At 45.3% G+C, this 19,349-nt stretch overlaps 1 protein-coding gene and 1 long non-coding RNA gene across 2 annotated transcripts in view; one reads left to right on the top strand and one right to left on the bottom strand.

The window, feature by feature from the left end:
• ACER3 (alkaline ceramidase 3) overlaps positions 1–19,349 on the top strand; it is a 64,941-nt gene that overhangs the window by 24,981 nt on the left and 20,611 nt on the right. Inside the window, 5 exon segments of the mRNA XM_083362179.1 lie at positions 4,458–4,568; positions 8,969–9,021; positions 10,725–10,777; positions 12,655–12,736; positions 16,350–16,385. Coding sequence (XP_083218305.1) covers positions 4,458–4,568; positions 8,969–9,021; positions 10,725–10,777; positions 12,655–12,736; positions 16,350–16,385 — 335 coding nt within the window.
• LOC310640110 overlaps positions 1–19,349 on the bottom strand; it is a 111,311-nt gene that overhangs the window by 85,071 nt on the left and 6,891 nt on the right. The window lies entirely within an intron of this gene.

Here is a 19,349-nt window from a genome sequence, read left to right as displayed (position 1 = left end):
TATTTATACATTAATGTGAATTTTCCCCCCCGTTTTGTTCTGTTGCTGGGTTGCCTTTTTATGTTCTGTATTTATACCCGGTATACGTTTCATCTTACATGGGGACCGGTGGTTGGTTTATTGGTTTGGTTTGGTTTTGGCCGTGCACTGCCCAGTGTCATGTTTTTTGAGCTGGGCAGCCTTATATGTCTTTTTTCTTTTTTTAAAAAAAAAGCTTTCTAAATTTAAATTTAAACCGTTTCCAACAATGAGTAACCAGTTCTGTTAAGCAAAATTTTTTTTAAAAAAAATCCATTAGCCTCCTAAAACTTCCAATTGTTCAGTCTCTTATCTCTTGACGGGGTGGACAGCTCACCGTGATAGAAGTGGCTGATGATCTGAGTCCTCCTTTGCTTGCAGTTGTGGCTTTGTCGAGGCGTTGTTGTTGAGTTCTCTGAGCTTGGTTGTTTTCCTGCAGGGTTGCGTTCCCAGCCTAGGTGACAAGCGCTTCAGCTTTTCTCTTATCGCCCCGTGACCGCTTTCCTGTTTTGGCAAGCGAGAAGTGAGTGCGCCTATCTGGGCAACGCAACTTACAATCACAATTGAGGCCTACATTGCCGTTGTTCCTAAGCTGTGAAATTTGCCCCGGTTTGCATCTTTTTTCACTGAGTCACTACAGTTGTTAGTTAAGTTAGCTTCCCAGAGGGCAGGAGGAGAAACGACGGATGGAAACTCCTCAAGGAGAGAAGCAACCTGGAATTAAGGAGAAACTTCCCGACAGCGAGGACAATTAACCAGTGGAACTCCTTGCCTCCAGAAGTTGTGGGTGCTTCATCTACTGGAGGCTTTCAAGAAGAGACTGGACAACCATTTGTCTGAAATGGTATAGGCCAGGGTCTCCTGCCTGAGCAGGGGGCTGGACTAGAAGACCTCCAAGGTCCCTTCCAGCAGTATTCTGATTCTTAGTAGCAATAGCCCTTCGACTTATAGGCTGCTTCCCGGTGCTTCCCAGCCCTCTCTCAGCGGTTTACAGAGTCAGCCTGTTGATTCCAACAATCTGGGTCCTCCTTTGACCGACCGCGGAAGGATGGATGGCCGAGTCAAGCTTGACCCGGTCGGGATCGAACTCCCGTCAGCGAGCAGTGTAATTAGCTTGCAATTCTGCATCCTAACCGTCGTGCATCCCCGGTTCTAGAAAGGCAGTTAAGCGAAGCCAGCTTCCCCTTTGACTTTGCTGGTCAGAAGGTCGCCAGAGGGGATCACGTGACCTCAGGGATGCCGCGGCGGTCATAAATACGAATCGATTGCCAAGTGTCTGAATTTTGATCCCGTGATCCCGGGGACGCTGCAACGGTCGTAAGGGTGAGGAACACTCGTGTCGCTTTTTTCTCCCCCAGTACCGTTGTAAGTTTGGAGGGTCATGAAAACGAACTGTTGCTTAAGTCCAAGGCTACCGATAATCGTTCAGTCCAGAGCTAGAAATATCCTCCATAGTTTCCCCGCTTGGGAAGAGAGGAAATTTGCATCAAAGCGAGCTTGCAAGACAATGGGGTCCCTTGCTCAATCCCGTAAATGTTATTCCTGCGGCCTTTTCCTCCCGGTCTTTTATCCGCCTAGAGCTCAGCTGAGCGTCATCTCTGTGGCTACTTGACTTTGGAGTTAATTATACTTCCCCAGATAGTTTGGTGGTATACTTTCTTAATCACCGCCCACAAGCACAACATCACAAGGTGTCGAGATTACGCCGAGTTGCTTAGTGTGGCTTTTTGAAAAGCGTTTTGTCATCAGAACCCGGCAGGGGAGAGAAAGCAACGAGGTCTAAAATTATACGTGCCTGATCTGTGATTTCCACAACTGGATATTGTTCTTGTTGTTGTTGTTGTTGTTATTTTTATTAGATTTTTATCCCAGCTTTTATATAGTTTGGTCGATGCAAGGTGGCAAACATAGCTCTCATAGAGGTAAATAGCGATAGCACTTAAGACTTATATGCCGCTTTACAGCCCTCTCTGAGCGGTTTACAGAGTCGGCCTATTTGCCCCCAACAATCCGGCTCCTCGTTTTACCGACCTCGGAAGGATGGAAGGCTGAGTCCACTTTGAGCCGGTCAGGATCGAACTCCTGGCTGTGGGCAGTGTGTTAGTCTGCAATCCTGCATTCTAAACACTGTGCCACAGGAAGGAAGGAGAGAAAAGGAAGGAAGGAAGGAAGGAAGGAAGGAAGGAAGGAAGGAAGGAAGGAAGGAAGGAAAACAAGAAAAAAGGGAAAGAAAGAAAGAAGAAAAACAAGAGAAAAAAGGGAAGGAAAGAAAGGAGAAAAAGAAGGGAAAGGAAAAAGAGGAAACAAAGAAAGAAAGAAAGAAAGAAGAAAGAAAGAAAAAGAAGGGAAAGGAAAAAGAGGAAACAAAGAAAAAAGGAAAGAAAGAGAAAGAAAGAAAGAAAGAAAGAAAGAAAGAAAAAGAAAGAAAGAAAGAAAGAAAGAACGAGCACTCAGACTTATATAATGCTTTACAGCCTCTCCAAGCAGTTTACAAAGTCAACATATCTGGGTTCTCGATTTACATTCTTTTAGTGACGTATGAAGTTACAACAGCACGGAAAAAGTGACTTATGAGCATTTTTTTTCACACTTAACGATTCATGTAGCACCCCGCCCAGGTCACGTGATCAAATTTGGGCGCTTGGCAACCGGCGCGTATTTACGACGGCTGCAGTGTCCCGGTTTCACGCGATCCCCTTTTGCAACCGTCCCATTCGGCTTCCGAGAACCGAGTCAGTTAGTGGGGGAAGCCCTCGATTCGCTTAATGACCGTACGGTTCAGTTCATGGCCGTTGTGATTCGCTTAACAACTGCGATTTTTTTTTTTTTAAAAAAAAAAAGGTAGAATGGGGGAAAAAAAACTCATTTATCAACCGCTTGGCTTAGCAGTGAAAATTTGGGGCTCAATTTCGGTCGCGATTCGAGGACTATCTTGTGTTAGCTGTCCAGAACCTTTGGGAGTAGGCAGCAATTTTTTAAAAAAATATATTTCCCCCACCCCCGCCCCAAAATGTTTAAAAATGGGTTGAAACACCACTTAAAATGACCTCATTGTCCTGCCTGTTAGCCAAGGTTCATAAAACCGCTTTTAAAAATGACTGCACCGGTTTCTTTTAATGCGGAATGGGGAAGAACAACAATTCGTTTCCCTTACTTTTGTAAAGGGAACGATTTTGTTGTCAAAGGTGACTGAAATATATATTGTCTACCGCCGCGCCCGCTGAGGTCATTCCAAGCTTCTCTGCTCTCCCCCCCCTCCCCTGTCATTCATTTATGTATTTTTTTTTAATTCCATTTATATCCCGCCCTTCTCCGAAGACTCAGGGCGGCTTACAAGCTTAGCAGTAGCCTTCATTCATATTTGCCGGCGGGTAACACCCAGGAGTAGGGCCTTCTCAGTGGGTGCGCCTGCCCTCTGGAACCAGCTGCCCATGGAGCTCAGGACTGCCCCCGACCTCCGTTCATCCCACCGGGACCTGAAGACCTGGCTCTTCGAGCTCTCTGGCCCAGGCTGAGAATTTTAATTTTAATTTTAATTTTAATTGGGTTTTTCTTTTACTTTTTCAGGGACTGTTGTAATTATTTTTAATTGTTTTAAACCAAGGGTCTTCAAACTTGGCCCTTTTATGACTTCTGGACTTCAACTCCCAGAATTCCTCAGCCAGCCACGCTGGCTGAGGAATTCTGGGAGTTGAAGTCCAGAAGTCATAAAAGGGCCAAGTTTGAAGACCCCTGTTTTAAACTTTTGTATTTCTTGTTTTAAATACCCTGTAAACCGCCCTGAGTCCTTCGGGAAAGGGCGGGATATAAATCCAATTAAATAAAAAACTAAATAAAATAAATAACTTACAATACATCACCTAATTCAGGGGTAGGCAACCTCGGCTCTTTTATGACTCATGGACTTCAACTCCCAGAATCCCTGAGCCATCCATGCTGAGGGGAAAGGGAGAGGTTTCCAAGCTGATCCATGCTGGCTCAGGAATTCTGGGAGTTGAAGTCCTCGAGTGATGAAGGGGCCAAAGTTCCCCCATGCTGGCTCAGGAATTCTGGGAGTTGGAGTCCACGAGTCATGAAGGGGCCATAGTTCCCCACGCTGGCTCAGGAATTCTGGGAGTTGAAGTCCTCGAGTCATGAAGGGGCCATAGTTCCCCCATGCTGGCAGAGGAATTCTGGGAATTGAAGTCCACAAGTCATGAAGGGGCCAAAGTTCCCCCATGCTGGCTCAGGAATTCTGGGAGTTGAAGTCCATGAGTCATAAAAGAGCGGAGGTTGCCTACCCCTGGCCTAATTGTAGGAAAAGAGCCGACAGGGCCTTAGGAGAGCCTGGCTAGTTCTCCTCTCAGAAATGTCCTTTTTTTAATGAATAGGCTGTAATAATCATCTAAAGTTTTGTTCATGCCTTGTGCTTTGTTTTTTGTTTTGTTTTTTCTCCGCAGGGAACACCGTCAGCAACTTGATTTTCATCCTCCCTCCCATCTACGGTGCAATTCAGAGTTACAAAGACGGCCTTGAGAAGCGCTATATAATGGCATACTTGTGTGTCACAGGTACGTGGGCTGCTTTCCTTCTACGACGGGCGTCCCATCCGACGGTTTTGCTTCGCCTTTTTTTTTAGCGGGGTCTTTGAGTTTGAATGCCCAGCCTGTGTGCCCACGCACGAAACGCGGCTTGAAGAGGGTGACATTTCAGCCCTGAAGAATAATGTGAGCTGTGAAGAATAATGTGAGCTGTTCTAAGGAAATTTTTTGTATCCAACAGCTTTCCTTCCCCCCCCCCCAAAAAAAACAATCTGTTTAGAATTTCAGGACATTTTTTTGTCTGTCTGTCTTGTCTGCCTAGCTGCGTGCCTGCCTGCCTGTCTAATCTGTCTATGTATATAGGTATTTATTTTTTTCTAAAATTTATTGGCCACCCATCTTACCACAGGGTAACTCTGGGCTCTCTTACCGTCGTAAAAATGTGTTTATATATTAAAACATAAATTAAATCTAAGCATTAAAATCTGATGACACACGGGGGGAGCAGTGATGGAGTAGAGTGAGGTATATTATTGTTTAACCTCCATTTTTCATGCTTCCAGCAAAGTCTGCGAGCTGGCTTGTCCCTCCAGCTTTTCCTCCCCCATCCTTTTCTCTTGCTGTGCAGATAGTCCTTGTCTGTTGCTAAGCGATGCGGTCATTAAGTGAGTCGCACTGGGTTCCATAAGTCTTTTGGCCATGGCCGTTTAGCGAAACATTCACTAGTTAAACAAACCTGGCTTCCCCCACTGATTTTGTTTGTCAGCTGGGAAGGATTGCTGGAATTGGGTATGTCTAGTTCAGGGGTAGGCAACCTTGGCTCTTTTATGACTCGTGGACTTCAACTCCCAGAATTCCTGAAACAGCATGGCTGGCTCACGGATTCTGGGAGTTGAGCTCCACGAGTCATAAAAGAGCCAAGGTTCCTACCCCTTGTCTAGTTTAATGAAGAGAAGGACGAGTGGGGACATGATAGCAGCATTCCAATATCTCAGGGGTTACCCCAAAGATGAGGCAGTCAAGCTATTCTCCAAAGCACCTGAAGGCAGGACAAGAAGCAACGGATAGATAGAGACTTTTAATAGGTCAATACTGGAAGAAGGAGGAATTGCTGACTATAGAGGAATGGACTTTAAAGGTTTCTGACCTGGCAGATATGGCAAAGATCTCGGCTTATTTGAAAGATCATTCGCAAGAACGCTATATTATGGAGTGGAAAAAATGGATTGAATATATCCAGAAGAAATATGGGACTAAAAAGTTTCATTTAGCATTTGAATAAGTCTTCCTTTCTATTTTCTTTTTTTTTCTATATGAAATATTAGTATTGTTTGTAGTTATCTTATATGAGTTAGAGAGTGATAGATTTAAGAACTTATTGTTGGTAGCATATGGATGTTTATGATTGTTTTTTGTTTTTATACCCTGTACTTAGCTCTGGGAAGTGGGGGGGCGGAGAGGGGGGGGAGGGGTAGGGAGGGATAGGTAGGGGAAGGGGAGGGGGGGATTGTTAAAGATAAAATGTATTTTAAAACTTTTCAATTAAAAAAAAGAAGAAGCAAAGGATAGAAACTCATCAAGGAGAGAAGCAACCTGGAACTATGGAGAAATTTCCTGACAGTTGGAACAATTAACCAGTGGAACAGAAGCGGTGAATGCTCCAACACTGGAAGTTTTTAAGAAGAGACTGGACAGCCATTTGTCCGATATGGTATAGGGTTTCCTGCCTGAGCAGGGGGTTCAACTAGATGACCTCCAAGGTCCCTTCCAACTTTATTATTTATTTATTTATTTATTTAGTTATTTATTTATTCATTCATTCATTCATTCATTCATTCATTCATTCATTCATTCATTCATTCATTCCATTTATTATAAAGTTGTAATCACATGACTGGGATGCTGCATTTGCCACAATTCAATGCCAGCTGCCAAGTGCCAGAAATTTGATCACGTGACCGCAGGGATACTGCAAGTGGTTGTAAGTGTGAGGACTGGTTGTAGGTCACGTTTTAGGCCATCGTCATAACTCCCGTCTTTCAAAATAAAAAAAAAGATTGTAATTTGAAAACTCCCTGTATAGGACCAATTTTCAAGTTCTAAAGGGCACCATTCAGTATGGAATCTTGTGCATTATTTCAAATTGACAAAGCCGTTTATTTACCTGCTTCTAGAACTGCTTGTTTAGAAATTTTACATCACCTCCAAGGCCACAGGATTAATAATGCTAGAAAACCAGTATAAAACAACAGAGGTAATCCTCGACTTAATGACAGCTTGTTTACTGACCATTCTACATGCTTCCAGAGTTGTCTTTTTAGAAATTTTAGGTGACCTCTGAAAAAATGTGACTTGTGACCGTTTTTCCCCCCATTGATCCACTTTTTCAAAACTCGGGCCACTTTGCAACTGACTCGGATTTATGACGGTTACAGCGTCCCGGGGCTCACGTGATCCCCTTTGCCGACCTTCCGACAAGCAAAAGTCAATGGCGGAAGCTGGATTCAGTTAACAGCTGCATTGCTAACACAACAGCTGCAGTGATTCACTTAACCGCGGGAAGGAAGGTCGTAAAACGAGGCAAAACTCAGCAACTGTCTCGCTTAGCAACATAAATTCGGGGCTCAATGACTACCTGTACAAAAAAAACCACAATTAAAATGGCTTCTCACCACTATCTTACAGTTCCACTCATACTTCAGGCCAGGGGTAGGCAACCTTGGCTCTTTTATGACTCGTGGACTTCAACTCCCAGAATTCCTGAGCCAGCCATGCTGAGGGGAAAGAGGTTTCCAAGCTGTCCCATGCTGGCTCAGGAATTGTGGGAGTTGAAGTCCACAAGCCATGAAGGGGCCATAGTTCCCCCATGCTGGCTCAGGAATTCTGGGAGTTGAAGTCCACAAGCCATGAAGGGGCCATAGTTTCCCCATGCTGGCTCAGGAATTGTGGGAGTTGAAGTCCACAAGCCATGAAGGGGCCATAATTCCCCCATGCTGGTTGAGGAATTCTGGGAGTTGAAGGCCACGAGTCATAAAAGAGCCAAGGTTGCCTACCCCGGGGCTAGGGAATTCTGGGAGTTGAAGTCCACCCTTCTTAACAGAACAACAGAGCTGGAAGGGACCTTGGAGATCTTCTGGTCTAACCCCCTGCTGAAGCAGGAGACCCTAGACCAGGCATGTCAAACTGCCGGTCCGTGGGCCGAATCCCTCATGCCAGAACTGCGCCCACCCCATTGCCGGCAATGGGGGGAAAGTTGCAATACGTCACACAACGTCATGAGTTTGACATGCCTGCCCTAGACCATCTCAGGCAAACGGTTGTCCAATCTCTTCTTCAAAAGTACTTCTTGAGTTCTTTAAGAAGAATTTAAAAGTTGTTCTTGGTGTTGAAGTCCACAAGTCATGAGGGGGGCCACAGTTCCCCCATGCTGGCTGAGGAATTCTGGGAGTTGAAGTCCACAAGTCATGAGGGGGGCCACAGTTCCCCCATGCTGGCTGAGGAATTCTGGGAGTTGAAGTCCACAAGTCATGAGGGGGGCCACAGTTCCCCCATGCTGGCTGAGGAATTCTGGGAGTTGAAGTCCATGAGTCATGAAAAGGGCAAGGTTTCCCCCATGCTGGCTGAGGAATTCTGGGAGTTGAAGTCCACAAGTCATGAGGGGGGCCACAGTTCCCCCATGCTGGCTGAGGAATTCTGGGAGTTGAAGTCCACAAGTCATGAAGGGGCCATAGTTTCCCCCATGCTGGCTCAGGAATTCTGGGAGTTGAAGTCCACAAGTCATGAAGGCGCCAAGGTTGCCTACCCCTGCTTTAGGCTCTGATAACGTCCTGGCCACAACCCTTGAAGTAATTTACTTTCTAAAATAGGGCAAAGACTTGGCTCAGTCAACCAGCCTATCCACTTCTGTTCCAAGAAGAGAGCCAAAATTTGTTCTATTCAGCAACAGGCTGTGATGAGCCAAAAATCTATCAATCTATCAGTTGTGGTTGGTATAGCAAGGGCTACCTGTATTTTCCAGGACTCCGTGTGACAATAGATCAACCTACAGGTAGTCCTCTACTTACGAAGTCCTAAGTGCGAAAAACGGTTATAAGTCACTTTTTTTTTAGTGCTGCTGTTAACTTTGAACGGTCACTAAACAAAATGTTGTAAGTAGAGAACTACCTGCATACATCCTTTTACCATTGGTAAGCCACTCAAGAGTCGCCTTATTGGTGAGAGGGCATATGCATTTCATTCTGTCACCTATGTGGAATTCCTCTCATCGATAAGATAACCTTTATTTCATTTTTTTTTACTGTGGTTACAACGGGACACTTCAAAAATGAAATTTAGTTGCCCTCTCTCAAAGTGAAACACATACATGACGCACACCTAAACATACTACATACAACATATATATATATAATCCTTTCTTATTTGGATTTCAGCCGTGGGCCTGGGCTCCTGGTGCTTCCACATGACCCTGAAGTATGAAATGCAGGTCAGTAGCCCTTGAAAAAGTATGCACCTTTTGTGTCCGTGGGAAAGGGACATGCTTGGATCCGTTTTGCTTCCCTGGTTGGTTGATAGGGGTGCATTCATAGCGCGTTTTGCTTTGGATTGATTATGGGCTATTATTTTGAACTCCTAGTGACCAAAGATGCCAGTAACAACTGCTGTGGATAGTTAAAATACTTTATCCAGGAGTCCACACAGCAATATAGGAGGATTGACTAATCTAGAATAAAATCTGCCTACACATAATTGGTGGGCAGTCACCGAAATAGGAGCCAACCGTGTGCTGCAGCTGCCAAAAGAGCCAACGCAGTCCTAGGCTGCATTAACAGAGGGAGAGAATCAAGATCACGTGAAGTGTTGGTACCGCTTTATAAGGCCTTGGTAAAGCCACACTTGGAATACGGCATCCAGTTTTGGCCACCACAATATACCGTATTTTCTGGCGTATAAGATGACTTTTTAACCCATGAAAATCTTCTCAAAAGTCAGGGGTTGTCTTATATGCCCGGCGCTGAAACTTTAGGGACAGGGCTGGCTGGAAAACCTGGAGCAGATCTCTCATTAGGTCTGCGCAGGGAAAGCAGGACCAATTGGAGAAGAAGCTGCAGTCTGTGATTTTTTACAGGCTGGGGTCTGGGCGTCTTTCCTTCTAAAGTTGAAGAGCAGCTGCAGTCTATCACAACTTGAAAGGCAGGTGGGGAATGCAGCAGCCAGAGCAGCTGCTTACCTCTAAGGACACATTTGACTCAGGAACTGGGCGGGCTGGCTGGAAAACCTGGAGCGGATCTCCCATTTGGGAAAGCTTTAGAGTGAATTAGGAAAAATTTAATCCACTTGCACTGTTTTATGTTTACATGTTTGATGACAAACAGCCTTATGTTTATAAGTGACAGTTTTCCTACTAAGTACCTGCATGTCATAAGCATTTGAATTAAAATTACCATATTAAAATCAAATCTGATGTTTTTTTAATTTTTATTTGGTGTGCGTTGGAAGAGGGGTAGTCTTATATGGTGCGTATAGCCCAAACCCTATAATTTAACAGGAAATGTAGGGGGTCGTCTTATACACCCAGTCATCTTATACGCCGGAAAATACGGTAAACAAGATGTTGAGACTCTGGAAAGAGTGCAGAGAAGAGCAACAAAGATGATTAGGGGACTGGAGGCCGAAACATACGAAGAACAATTGCAGGCATTGGGCAGGTCTATTTCAGGGGTAGGCAACCTTGGCTCTTTTATGACTCGTGGACTTCAACTCCCAGAATTCCTGAGCCAGCATGGGGGAACTATGGCCCCTTCATGACTCGTGGACTTCAACTCCCAGAATTCCTCAGCCAGCCATGCTGAGGGGAAAGGGAGAGGTTTCCAAGCTGAGCCATGCTGACTCAGGAATTCTGGGAGTTGAAGTCCACGAGTCATAGAAGAGCCAAGGTTGCCTACCCCTGGTCTAGTTTAATGAAAAGGAGGGGACCAGCAGTCTTCCAGTATGGAAAACTTTGGGTCCAACCTCTATGCATCTTCTTCTCCATTGCAGTTCTTAGCTCCCTCCCTCATTAAAATAATAATAATGCTGACCGTTTTCAGTAAAAGCTGTCCTGCTCTGACCATTTTGACTTGGGCCCGCCATCTTTCTTTGAATTTTTTTCTCTACGCACAAATAACCTTTTTGTTCTGCTGTTTGCAGCTGTTGGACGAGCTACCCATGATCTACAGTTGTTGCATTTTTGTCTACTGCCTGTAAGTATCTGTCATCCGTTTCTCTTTCATGACTGATTAACAATTCACAGACTTAAAATTTTATTTCACTCGCATAGACATGGGTGCTGAAATAGCTATTGGAGGTACAGTACTGAATTTGCAGGGAGGGACTAGAATTCTCCATCTCCTGGTAATTGGCCCAGTCATCCAACTGGCTTCCGTGGCTAAGGCTGGACTAGAACTCACCATCTCCTGGTGGTGGTTGGGTCAAAGTCACCCAGCCGGCTTTCATGTCTAAGTTGGGACTAGAACTCACCATCTCCTGGTGATTTGGCCCAAAGTCACACTGCTAGCTTTCATGGCTAGGGTGGGACTAGAACTCACCATCTCCTGGTGGTTGGCTCAAAGTCACCCAGCCAGCTTTCATGGCTAAGGTGAAACTACAACTCACCGTCTCCTGGTGATTTGGCCTAAAGTCACCCAACTGGCTTTCATGGCTAAGGTGGGACTAGAACTCACCATCTCCTGGTGGTTGGCTCAAAGTCACCCAGCCGGCTTTCATGGCTAAGGTGAAACTACAACTCACCATCTCCTAGTGATTGACCCAACCGGCTATCATGTCTAAGTTGGGACTAGAACTCACCATCTCCTGGTGATTGGCCCAAAGTCACCCAACTGGCTGTAACTTTTATGCCAACAAAGAAACCCAAGATTTCTTTACACAAAACATACTTTTCACTTGCTTGATATTTTTTTAAAAAAATAATTTTTAGCCTTCACACTTAAAGATTGATTTTTTTTCTGCAAAGTAAAGCGGCTAGAGAATTGAATGTTGATTCTGGACATTGGTAACTCTGAGAGAAGAATAACCATCTGTATTTGACATCCTATTTTTTTTTCCCCCAGTAACTCCCAAATAAACTCAACCCTTTTTCTTTAAAATTGCTGAAACCACCTTTTTTTTTCTCCCCCAATAAACCGATGATGAGTTTCTTCGGTACTAAATTTATCAAAACATTAAAGCCTGTGCTCTCGGGACAATTTGATGGAACTGCAAAGCCCATAATGTGCTTTGAAAGTTTGATTTTCCAATTTTTCCCCCCTCTAATCTTAAGCTGTACTAAAATGTACAATCATCGGGGTCTCTCCTTCTTTATTATAGTGGCTAATATAATATAAGCGGGGGAGAGAGCATTTCTTCATAAAACAATGCTTTTGGTAAGGTGAAACAGTTTCTCTTAATATACTTTGCCTCTTGCTTTATTGTACGTGGATCTAATTTTAGAGAAGGGAGGGGGGAAAGCACAAAACATTCTTTTGTTCTGAGTGTTCTTTTAAGAATGACAAAGATAGTTTATGCCTCTTACTGAAACAAGTTTGCCGAGTTTGTATAACGCAGAGATCTATCTGCAGGCAGGAATATTTTATTCCTATTTCAGATCACCTTCATTTGGAAAAGGCGTAACCTTAAGGTTTGTTTTTTTTTTCCCCCCTCCCACATTACCACGGCTTTGAAAATTCTCAGCATTTCTGCCGAATTGTACAAGGAACTGGCAGAATCTGAGCCACCTCCCGCCAGATTCAGCCTGTATTCTTTTGACATTTTAATTGTTGGGGTATTTGTTTTCATACGTGCCTATGTTTTTATTATAATGCAAGCCACCCAGAGTCACTTTGGACAGAGACGGGCGGCCTATCAATTTAGTGAATCATCGTCATCCTGCACCAGCAGGAACTTGCAACCGAGTCCCCTTACTATTTGGATCCTACATGCCACGGAGAATGTAAAGTGGCCAAGAATTGTTTTGTGGCTCTCAGTCTCACAAAAAGCTCCTGTTTGAAAGCCTTGTGCATTAAGGATTTCTTTTGTCTTCCTTCGGACTCCTTAATCCTCCTTGTTTGTGTGTTTGTTTCAGGTACGAATGTTTCAAGCACAAGAAAACAGTCAACTACCCTCTCATCTTCCTACTACTCACCTACAGCATTGGTGTTAGCATAGTAAGTGAGCAAGGTTTCTCTTACCCAGGCTGTTTTTATAAGGAGGATGGGGTGCTTGCACACGGTGCTCTGGTGTTCCTTTCTCGTCTGCATTTCAGGTAGTCCTCGACTCAACGACCATAACTGAGCTCAAAATAATGAAGAAGAAGATGATGATGATGTTGGAAGGGACCTTGGAGGTCATCTAGTCCAACCCCCTGCTCAGGCAGGAAACCCTATACCATTTCAGACAAATCCCTGTGAATCACTGCAGTTGGTCGTAAGTGGAGAGTAGAGTAGAATAGAATAGAATAGAATAGAATAGAATAGAATAGAATAGAATAGAATAGAATAGAATAGAATAGAATAGAATAGTTGGAAGGGAGCTTGGAGGTCATCTAGTCCAACCCCCTGCTCAGCCAGGAAACCCTATTACCATTTCATTTAGCATCATGTCCGCCACTAACTTATTAAGTGAGTTTTGCCACATTTCGTGACCTTTCTTCCCACACTAAAGTGAATCGTTGCAACCCGGTTGTTAAGTAATTAGTAATTAGTAACCCGGTTGTCAAGGGAATCTGGCTTCCATGTCCTGGTCAGAAAGTCGTAAAAGGGGATCATATGTATCCCCGGGGACACGGCAACCATCATAAATATGAATCAGTTGCCAAGCGACCAAATTTTGATCCCGTGCCCGTGGGGATGCCGCAACAGCGGTGTGAAAAACGGTCCTAAGTCATTTTTTCTCCCCAGTGCTATTGTAACTTTAAACTCTCACTAAACAAATGGTTGTAAGTCAAGGACTGCCTGTACTGTGGTCTAGAAAAGCCTGTTTTGTTTTGTTGCAGTAATGGTGAATTTTCCTAAACGAGAAGCATCTGCAGCTGTGCTTCTCAACCTCTTCAAACTTTAAGCTGGGGCGGGTGGTGGACTTCAACTCCCAGAATTCCTTAGCCAGCCATGACTGGCTGGAGAATTCTGGGAATTGAAGTCCATCCAGCCTAAAGTTGCAGAGGTTGGGGGGAAAAAACCCCACTGATCTATAGTCTGTAGGAGGGGGATCATAACTTCACAAAGGCTGGGTCTGCCAAGCCCTTTTCCTTCCATCCCTCTCTTGACACCTTCCTGAAGATTGAAGATTTAAACAGCTGCCTTGCCAGAGTTTGCTAGGCTTGTTTAATTTGAACCGTGATTAACTTGGGTGTGTGTGTGGCTTAATGTGTCAGGCTAACCCACCTTGCTTAGTTAATGACTAATTTGTTCAACTTTTGGTTCAGACCAGAAAATAGGTGAGTCAGTAAACATTGTAATGTTAATGTGACCAGTGAGTGTCTAGGAATTATCATAGACATCATGGCGGCCAGGGACGGTAGGCGGGGGGTTTGAGTAAAGAATTACTTTTTTTAAAAAGGGGGGGAAAGAAAGGGGATAAAATGTGGCCCAAGTAATGCAGAAGGACACATCTCGGTAGCTTGGTGTCCTCTTCTAAAGCAGAGATCCCCAAACCTTTGGGCACCAGGGACCGGTTTCGTGGAGAGAGGTTTTTCCACAGACCGGAGGGTGCGTGGTTTTGTGTGCTGCCTGCATCCTGCGGATGGGGCTTTGCTTGTTCGTGCGGACCGGCTCCTGGCATGCCGTGGCCCGGTACTGGTCCACACAGCAGTAAAGCAATGTAATGTGCTCTAAAGTGATGTTTCTCAACCTTGGGACTTCAACTCCCAGAATTCCTCTACCGGCATGCAGTCCACACAACTTTTTAAGTTGCCACGGTCGAGACACACGTTGTCCTAAGCTGTCATCTCAGGTATATTTTAATTTATGATTGCTGCAGATCCATCCGGGAGCGTAAGAAATGAACCCCTCTGGATATATTGTAACTTCCAGCTAGCTAGACAAGAGGGCGTGATGGCTCAGCGGTTAAAGACGCTGAGCTTGTCAGTTGGAAAGCTGGTAGCCCGGGTTTGAGTCCTGAGCTCCATGCGATGGGGTGAGCTCCTGTTCGATGCCCCAGCTCCTGCAGACCTAGCAGTTCGAAAGCACGCAATTGCGAGTAGATGAATAGGTACCACGTCGGTGGGAAGGTAACAGCATTCCATGTGCCTTGGCATATATATTAGCAGTAGAAGGAGGTCGATGATTTTTGTACTGCTAATATGGATATACCCGGGATTCGTATTTGTAAAGTAATTAGGGAGATAGATATAGATATAGATATAGATAAGGGACGCGGTGGCTCAGTGGGTTAGGACACAGCTTGTCGATCAGAAGGTCGGCAGTTTGGCGGGTCAAATCCCGAGTGCCGCGTAGCAGAGTGAGCACCTGTTACTCGTCCCAGCTTCTGCCCACCTAGCAGTTCGAAAGCACGTAAAAAATGCAAGTAGGAAAATAGGGACCACTCCGGTGGGAAGGTAACAGCGTTCCGTGCGCCTTTGGCCTCTAGACATGCCGGCCACATGACCACGGAGACGTCCTCGGACAAGCACTGGCTCTTCGGCTTTGAAACGGAGATGAGCACCGGCCCCTAGAGTTGGAAACGACTAGCACACATGTGCAGGGGAACCTTTACCTTTACCTTTTATAGATATAGAGATAGAGATAAACAATTTTAAACAAAAGAGTAAGACTAATAATTCAAGGTGCTGGTAATGACCTATAAAGCTCTAAATGGCTTGGGTCCGGATTATCTAAGGGAACACCTGCTGCCGGCATCAACTTCCCATTGTCCTGTGCGCTCCCACAGGGAGGGCCTTCTCAGGGTGCCACCGGTTAAGGAATGCTGGCGGGTTATTCCCAGGAGAAGGGCGTTCTCTGTGGGCGCGCCGGCCCTATGGAACCAACTTCCCACGGAACTCAGGACTGCCCCCGACCTTCGCTCATTTCGCCGGGACTTGAAAACCTGGTCCTTCGAGCTGTTTGGCCCAGACTGAGGGGTTTTAACTAATTTAATTTAATTGGGTTTTAGTTTCACTTCAGGGACTGTAATTTAATCATAGTTTTAACTGATTTTAATTTTGTATGCTATGTATTTTAATTTTCCCTGTAGACCGCCCTGAGTCCTACGGGAATAGGGCGGTATGTAAATTTAAATAATAAATAAATAAATAAATAAAACCACCAAAGAGTAAGACTAATGCCAAATGAAATTGAATGACCAAGAAAAAAGCAAAGAAAAAAACCTAAAGGTGCAAAAAAGAAAAGAGATTAGCGGGAGAAATAGAAAAGGGGAAAAAATGGTATAAAGAAGTGACTTCTGATTTTTACAGTAGCAATAAGTGCCATTATGCCTCTTTCTCTAAAGTCACATCGTGAACCTCTTCTTTCCGTACTCTACCTTGCCTAATTGTCAAAACCATAAAGTTTACTCACCCCTCCCCTTTTTTTTTACACAAAAATACCATCAGGGGGTTTCCACTTACCACTAAAGATTAGATATTGTCTTCTCTCTAATCAAACAAGCCAATCGGGCCGTTTCGGCAAGTTTTAACCTCTTCACCAACCATTCATCTGTTGGAGGGTATCGCCGTATCTATCCACCTTCCTGTTGCGGTTGTCACACTGTGTTCCATGACTTTTTCCCAACTGTTTATCCATCAGTCCCAAGAGGATGATAATATCTTGTGTTTGCCTTTTGCAGGTATACCTAAACTGGAAACAGCCTGTATTTCATCAGGTAATTGTTTATCTCTTGTTTCAACTTAGAAAATGTTATTGACTTGTCCATTTTTTAAAAAAATCTCCTAGTCTGGTCAGTGTGGATATGTGTCAGGCGTGAAAGACAAGGTCTACTACACGTGGTTTGTTGCTGATTTGTTGCTTTAAAGCCTATGCTTCTCAACTAGCAGTCAGCACCTGCTAAGACTTAGATAAGGGTCAATTTAATCCAAGGGAAGGTGGATTTAATTCCCTTGTGACTACGTGGGGATTCTAGGCTGATTCCTCTTTTGACTCCGCCCCCAGATTCTGCCAGTCCTCCTCCCGCAATCCGTCGGTCCAAGTGGGCTTTTGCAATTAGAGAGCTCACATGCTCATTGGATACAGTATTGTATATTAATATCAGGATTCCCCAGTTCCGTTGACTGAATCAGCCGGGCATTCCGTCATAATTTATTTTATTTTATTTTATTTTATTTTAATCCCATTTATATCCCGCCCTTCTCCGAAGACTCAGGGCGGCTTACAATTTAAGCACAAATCAATGTGCTTAGCAATAGCCTTCATTCTATGTATATGCCTGCTTATTAGGGCTTTCCCCCCCCCCCCAAGCGGCATTATTACAAAGTCAGCTTAATTGCCCCCAACAATCTGGGTCCTCATTTTACCTACCTGGGAAGGATGGAAGGCTGAGTCAACCTGGAGCCTGGTGGGACTCGAACCTGCACTAATTGTGGACCTTCGGGCCGAGAAGGTCCATATTGCACAATTCCACACGTTGCACGCATACGGACAATTCAAGATTGTCCCGTTTACTCAAACGCACACAGCGGCTTCATTCCGTAAAGCAACTTTTCCTGCATTTCCGGAGGGGGGAAGAAAAAGCGTTCGGAAGGCTCACCCAGTTACGTTGCGAGGAAAAAAAGAAATACGTATTGAAATTAAAATGGGTGGCTCCCTGCACCGATGGTGGTCAGGCGGCTCTCAGCAGGGTTGATTGGATGACCTCCTAGGACAAGAAGTAATGGGCGGAAGCTTGTTAAAGAGAGATCAGACACAGAGCTAAGGAGAAATTTCCCGACAGTGAGAACAATCAGTCGGCTGCTCTGCAGACGTTGCGGGTGCTCCATCACTGCAGATTTTCAAGAAGAGGCAGCCATTTGTCCAGAATGGTATAGGGCAGGGGTCCCCAACCCCCCTGGTCCTTGGACCGGTAGCGGGCCGCGGCATGCCAGCAACCGGTCCGCACAAACAAGCAAAGCCCCATCCGCGGGATGCAGGTAGCACACAAAACCACGCACCCTACAGTACTCGGAGAAACCTCTCTCCACGGAACCGGTCCCTGGTGCCCGAAAGGTTGAGGGCCTCTGGTATAGGATCTCCTGCTTGAGCAGGGGGCTGGACTAGAAGACCCCCAAGGTCCCTTCCAGCTATGTTATTCTATGTTCTAAATCTGATTCTTTTAGCTAGAATCAGCCTCTCCTAGCTAAGGCTGTGGGGAAAGACTAACAGACACCCCAGATCTGCAGGTGTAGCCCGGCGTTGCTGTGATGAATTGCTTTCCTTTTACGAGCCTAGCATCTTAACTAGATTAGAAGTAGTGCTTGAGTTATGAGCTGTCAAGCCATTCAAAGTTACGGCCCCGTCCAAAAGGCTACTTACGACCTGGTCCCACAGTTAACGGCCACTGCAGTGCCCTGCAGTTATTCACCCTTACGACCGGCTGCAGGGAAGCCGGGGTGCCTGCCCGCCTATCTTCTCCCCATTTCCCCTCCCTGCCTTGGGCCTTCTTCCCATCCCACCCGGTCCCGTGCTGTTTTTTTCCTAATGCAGGAAATTCCTTGGGTCATTGTGGATACGTGTCAGTTCCTTGGAGGTCATCTAGTCCCACCCCCTGCTCAAGCAGGAGACCCTATACCATTTCAGACGAGTGGCTGTGCAGTCTCTTCTTCAAAGCCTCCAGCGATGATGGGTCACCCGCGACTTCTGAAGGAAGTCATTCCGCTGGCTAATGGTTGTCACCGATAGGAAATTCCTCCTTAGTTCTAGGTTGCTTCTCTCCTTGCTTAGTTTCCATCCGTTGCTTCTTGTCCTGGCTTCGGGCGCTTTGGAGAAGAGGTTGACACCCCCCCTCTTCTTTGTGGCAGCCCCTCAAAAATTGGAAGTCTGCTACCATAGTATAGGTGGTACCTTGCTCGATAGTAGTAACTGTGAGAGGGATCTCGGAGTCCTAGTAGACAACCACCTCAATATGAGCCAGCCGTGTGCTGCAGCTGCCAAAAAAGCCAACACAGTGCTAGGCTGCATTAACAGAGGGATAGAATCAAGATCACGTGAAGTACTAATACCACTTTACAATGCTTTGGTAAGGCCACACCTGGAATACTGCATCCAGTTTTGGTCACCACGATGTAAAAAAGATGTCGAGACTCTAGAAAGAGGGCAGAGAAGAGCAACCAAGATGATTAGGGGGCTGGAGGCTAAAACATATACGGAACGGTTGCTGGAATTGGGTACGTCTAGTTTAATGAAGAGAAGGACGAGGGGGGACAAGATAGCAGTCTTCCAATATCTCAGGGGCTGCCCCAAACAAGAGGGAGTCAAGCTATTCTCCAAAGCCCCTGAAGGCAGGAGAAGAAGCAACGGATGGAAACTGATCAAGGAGAGAAGCAACCTGGAATTAAGGAGGAATTTCCTGACAGTGAGAACAATTAACTAGTGGAACCACCTGCCTCCAGAAGTGGTGAATGTCACCCCCTCCTAGCCCTTCTTTTCATTAAACTAGACATACCCAATTCCGTCAGCCGTTCTTCCTATGTTTTAGCCTCCATCCCCTAAGTAATAGGAGAGCGCGGGGGGGGGGAAATAATAGGAGAAAAATTTATTTATTTTTAGGCCTTCGAGATGGGAAAATACGAAACACGAATAGCCGGCTCATTTTTCCAGTAGCAGACATGTTTGCTAAACGTAGTAAACTTTTATC

This window comes from Vipera ursinii, assembly GCF_947247035.1.
Source record: "Vipera ursinii genome assembly, chromosome: 4".
NCBI lineage: Eukaryota > Metazoa > Chordata > Lepidosauria > Squamata > Viperidae > Vipera > Vipera ursinii.
Note: the sequence above shows the minus strand (reverse complement) of the source record. Positions and strands in the feature narration are given on the sequence as shown.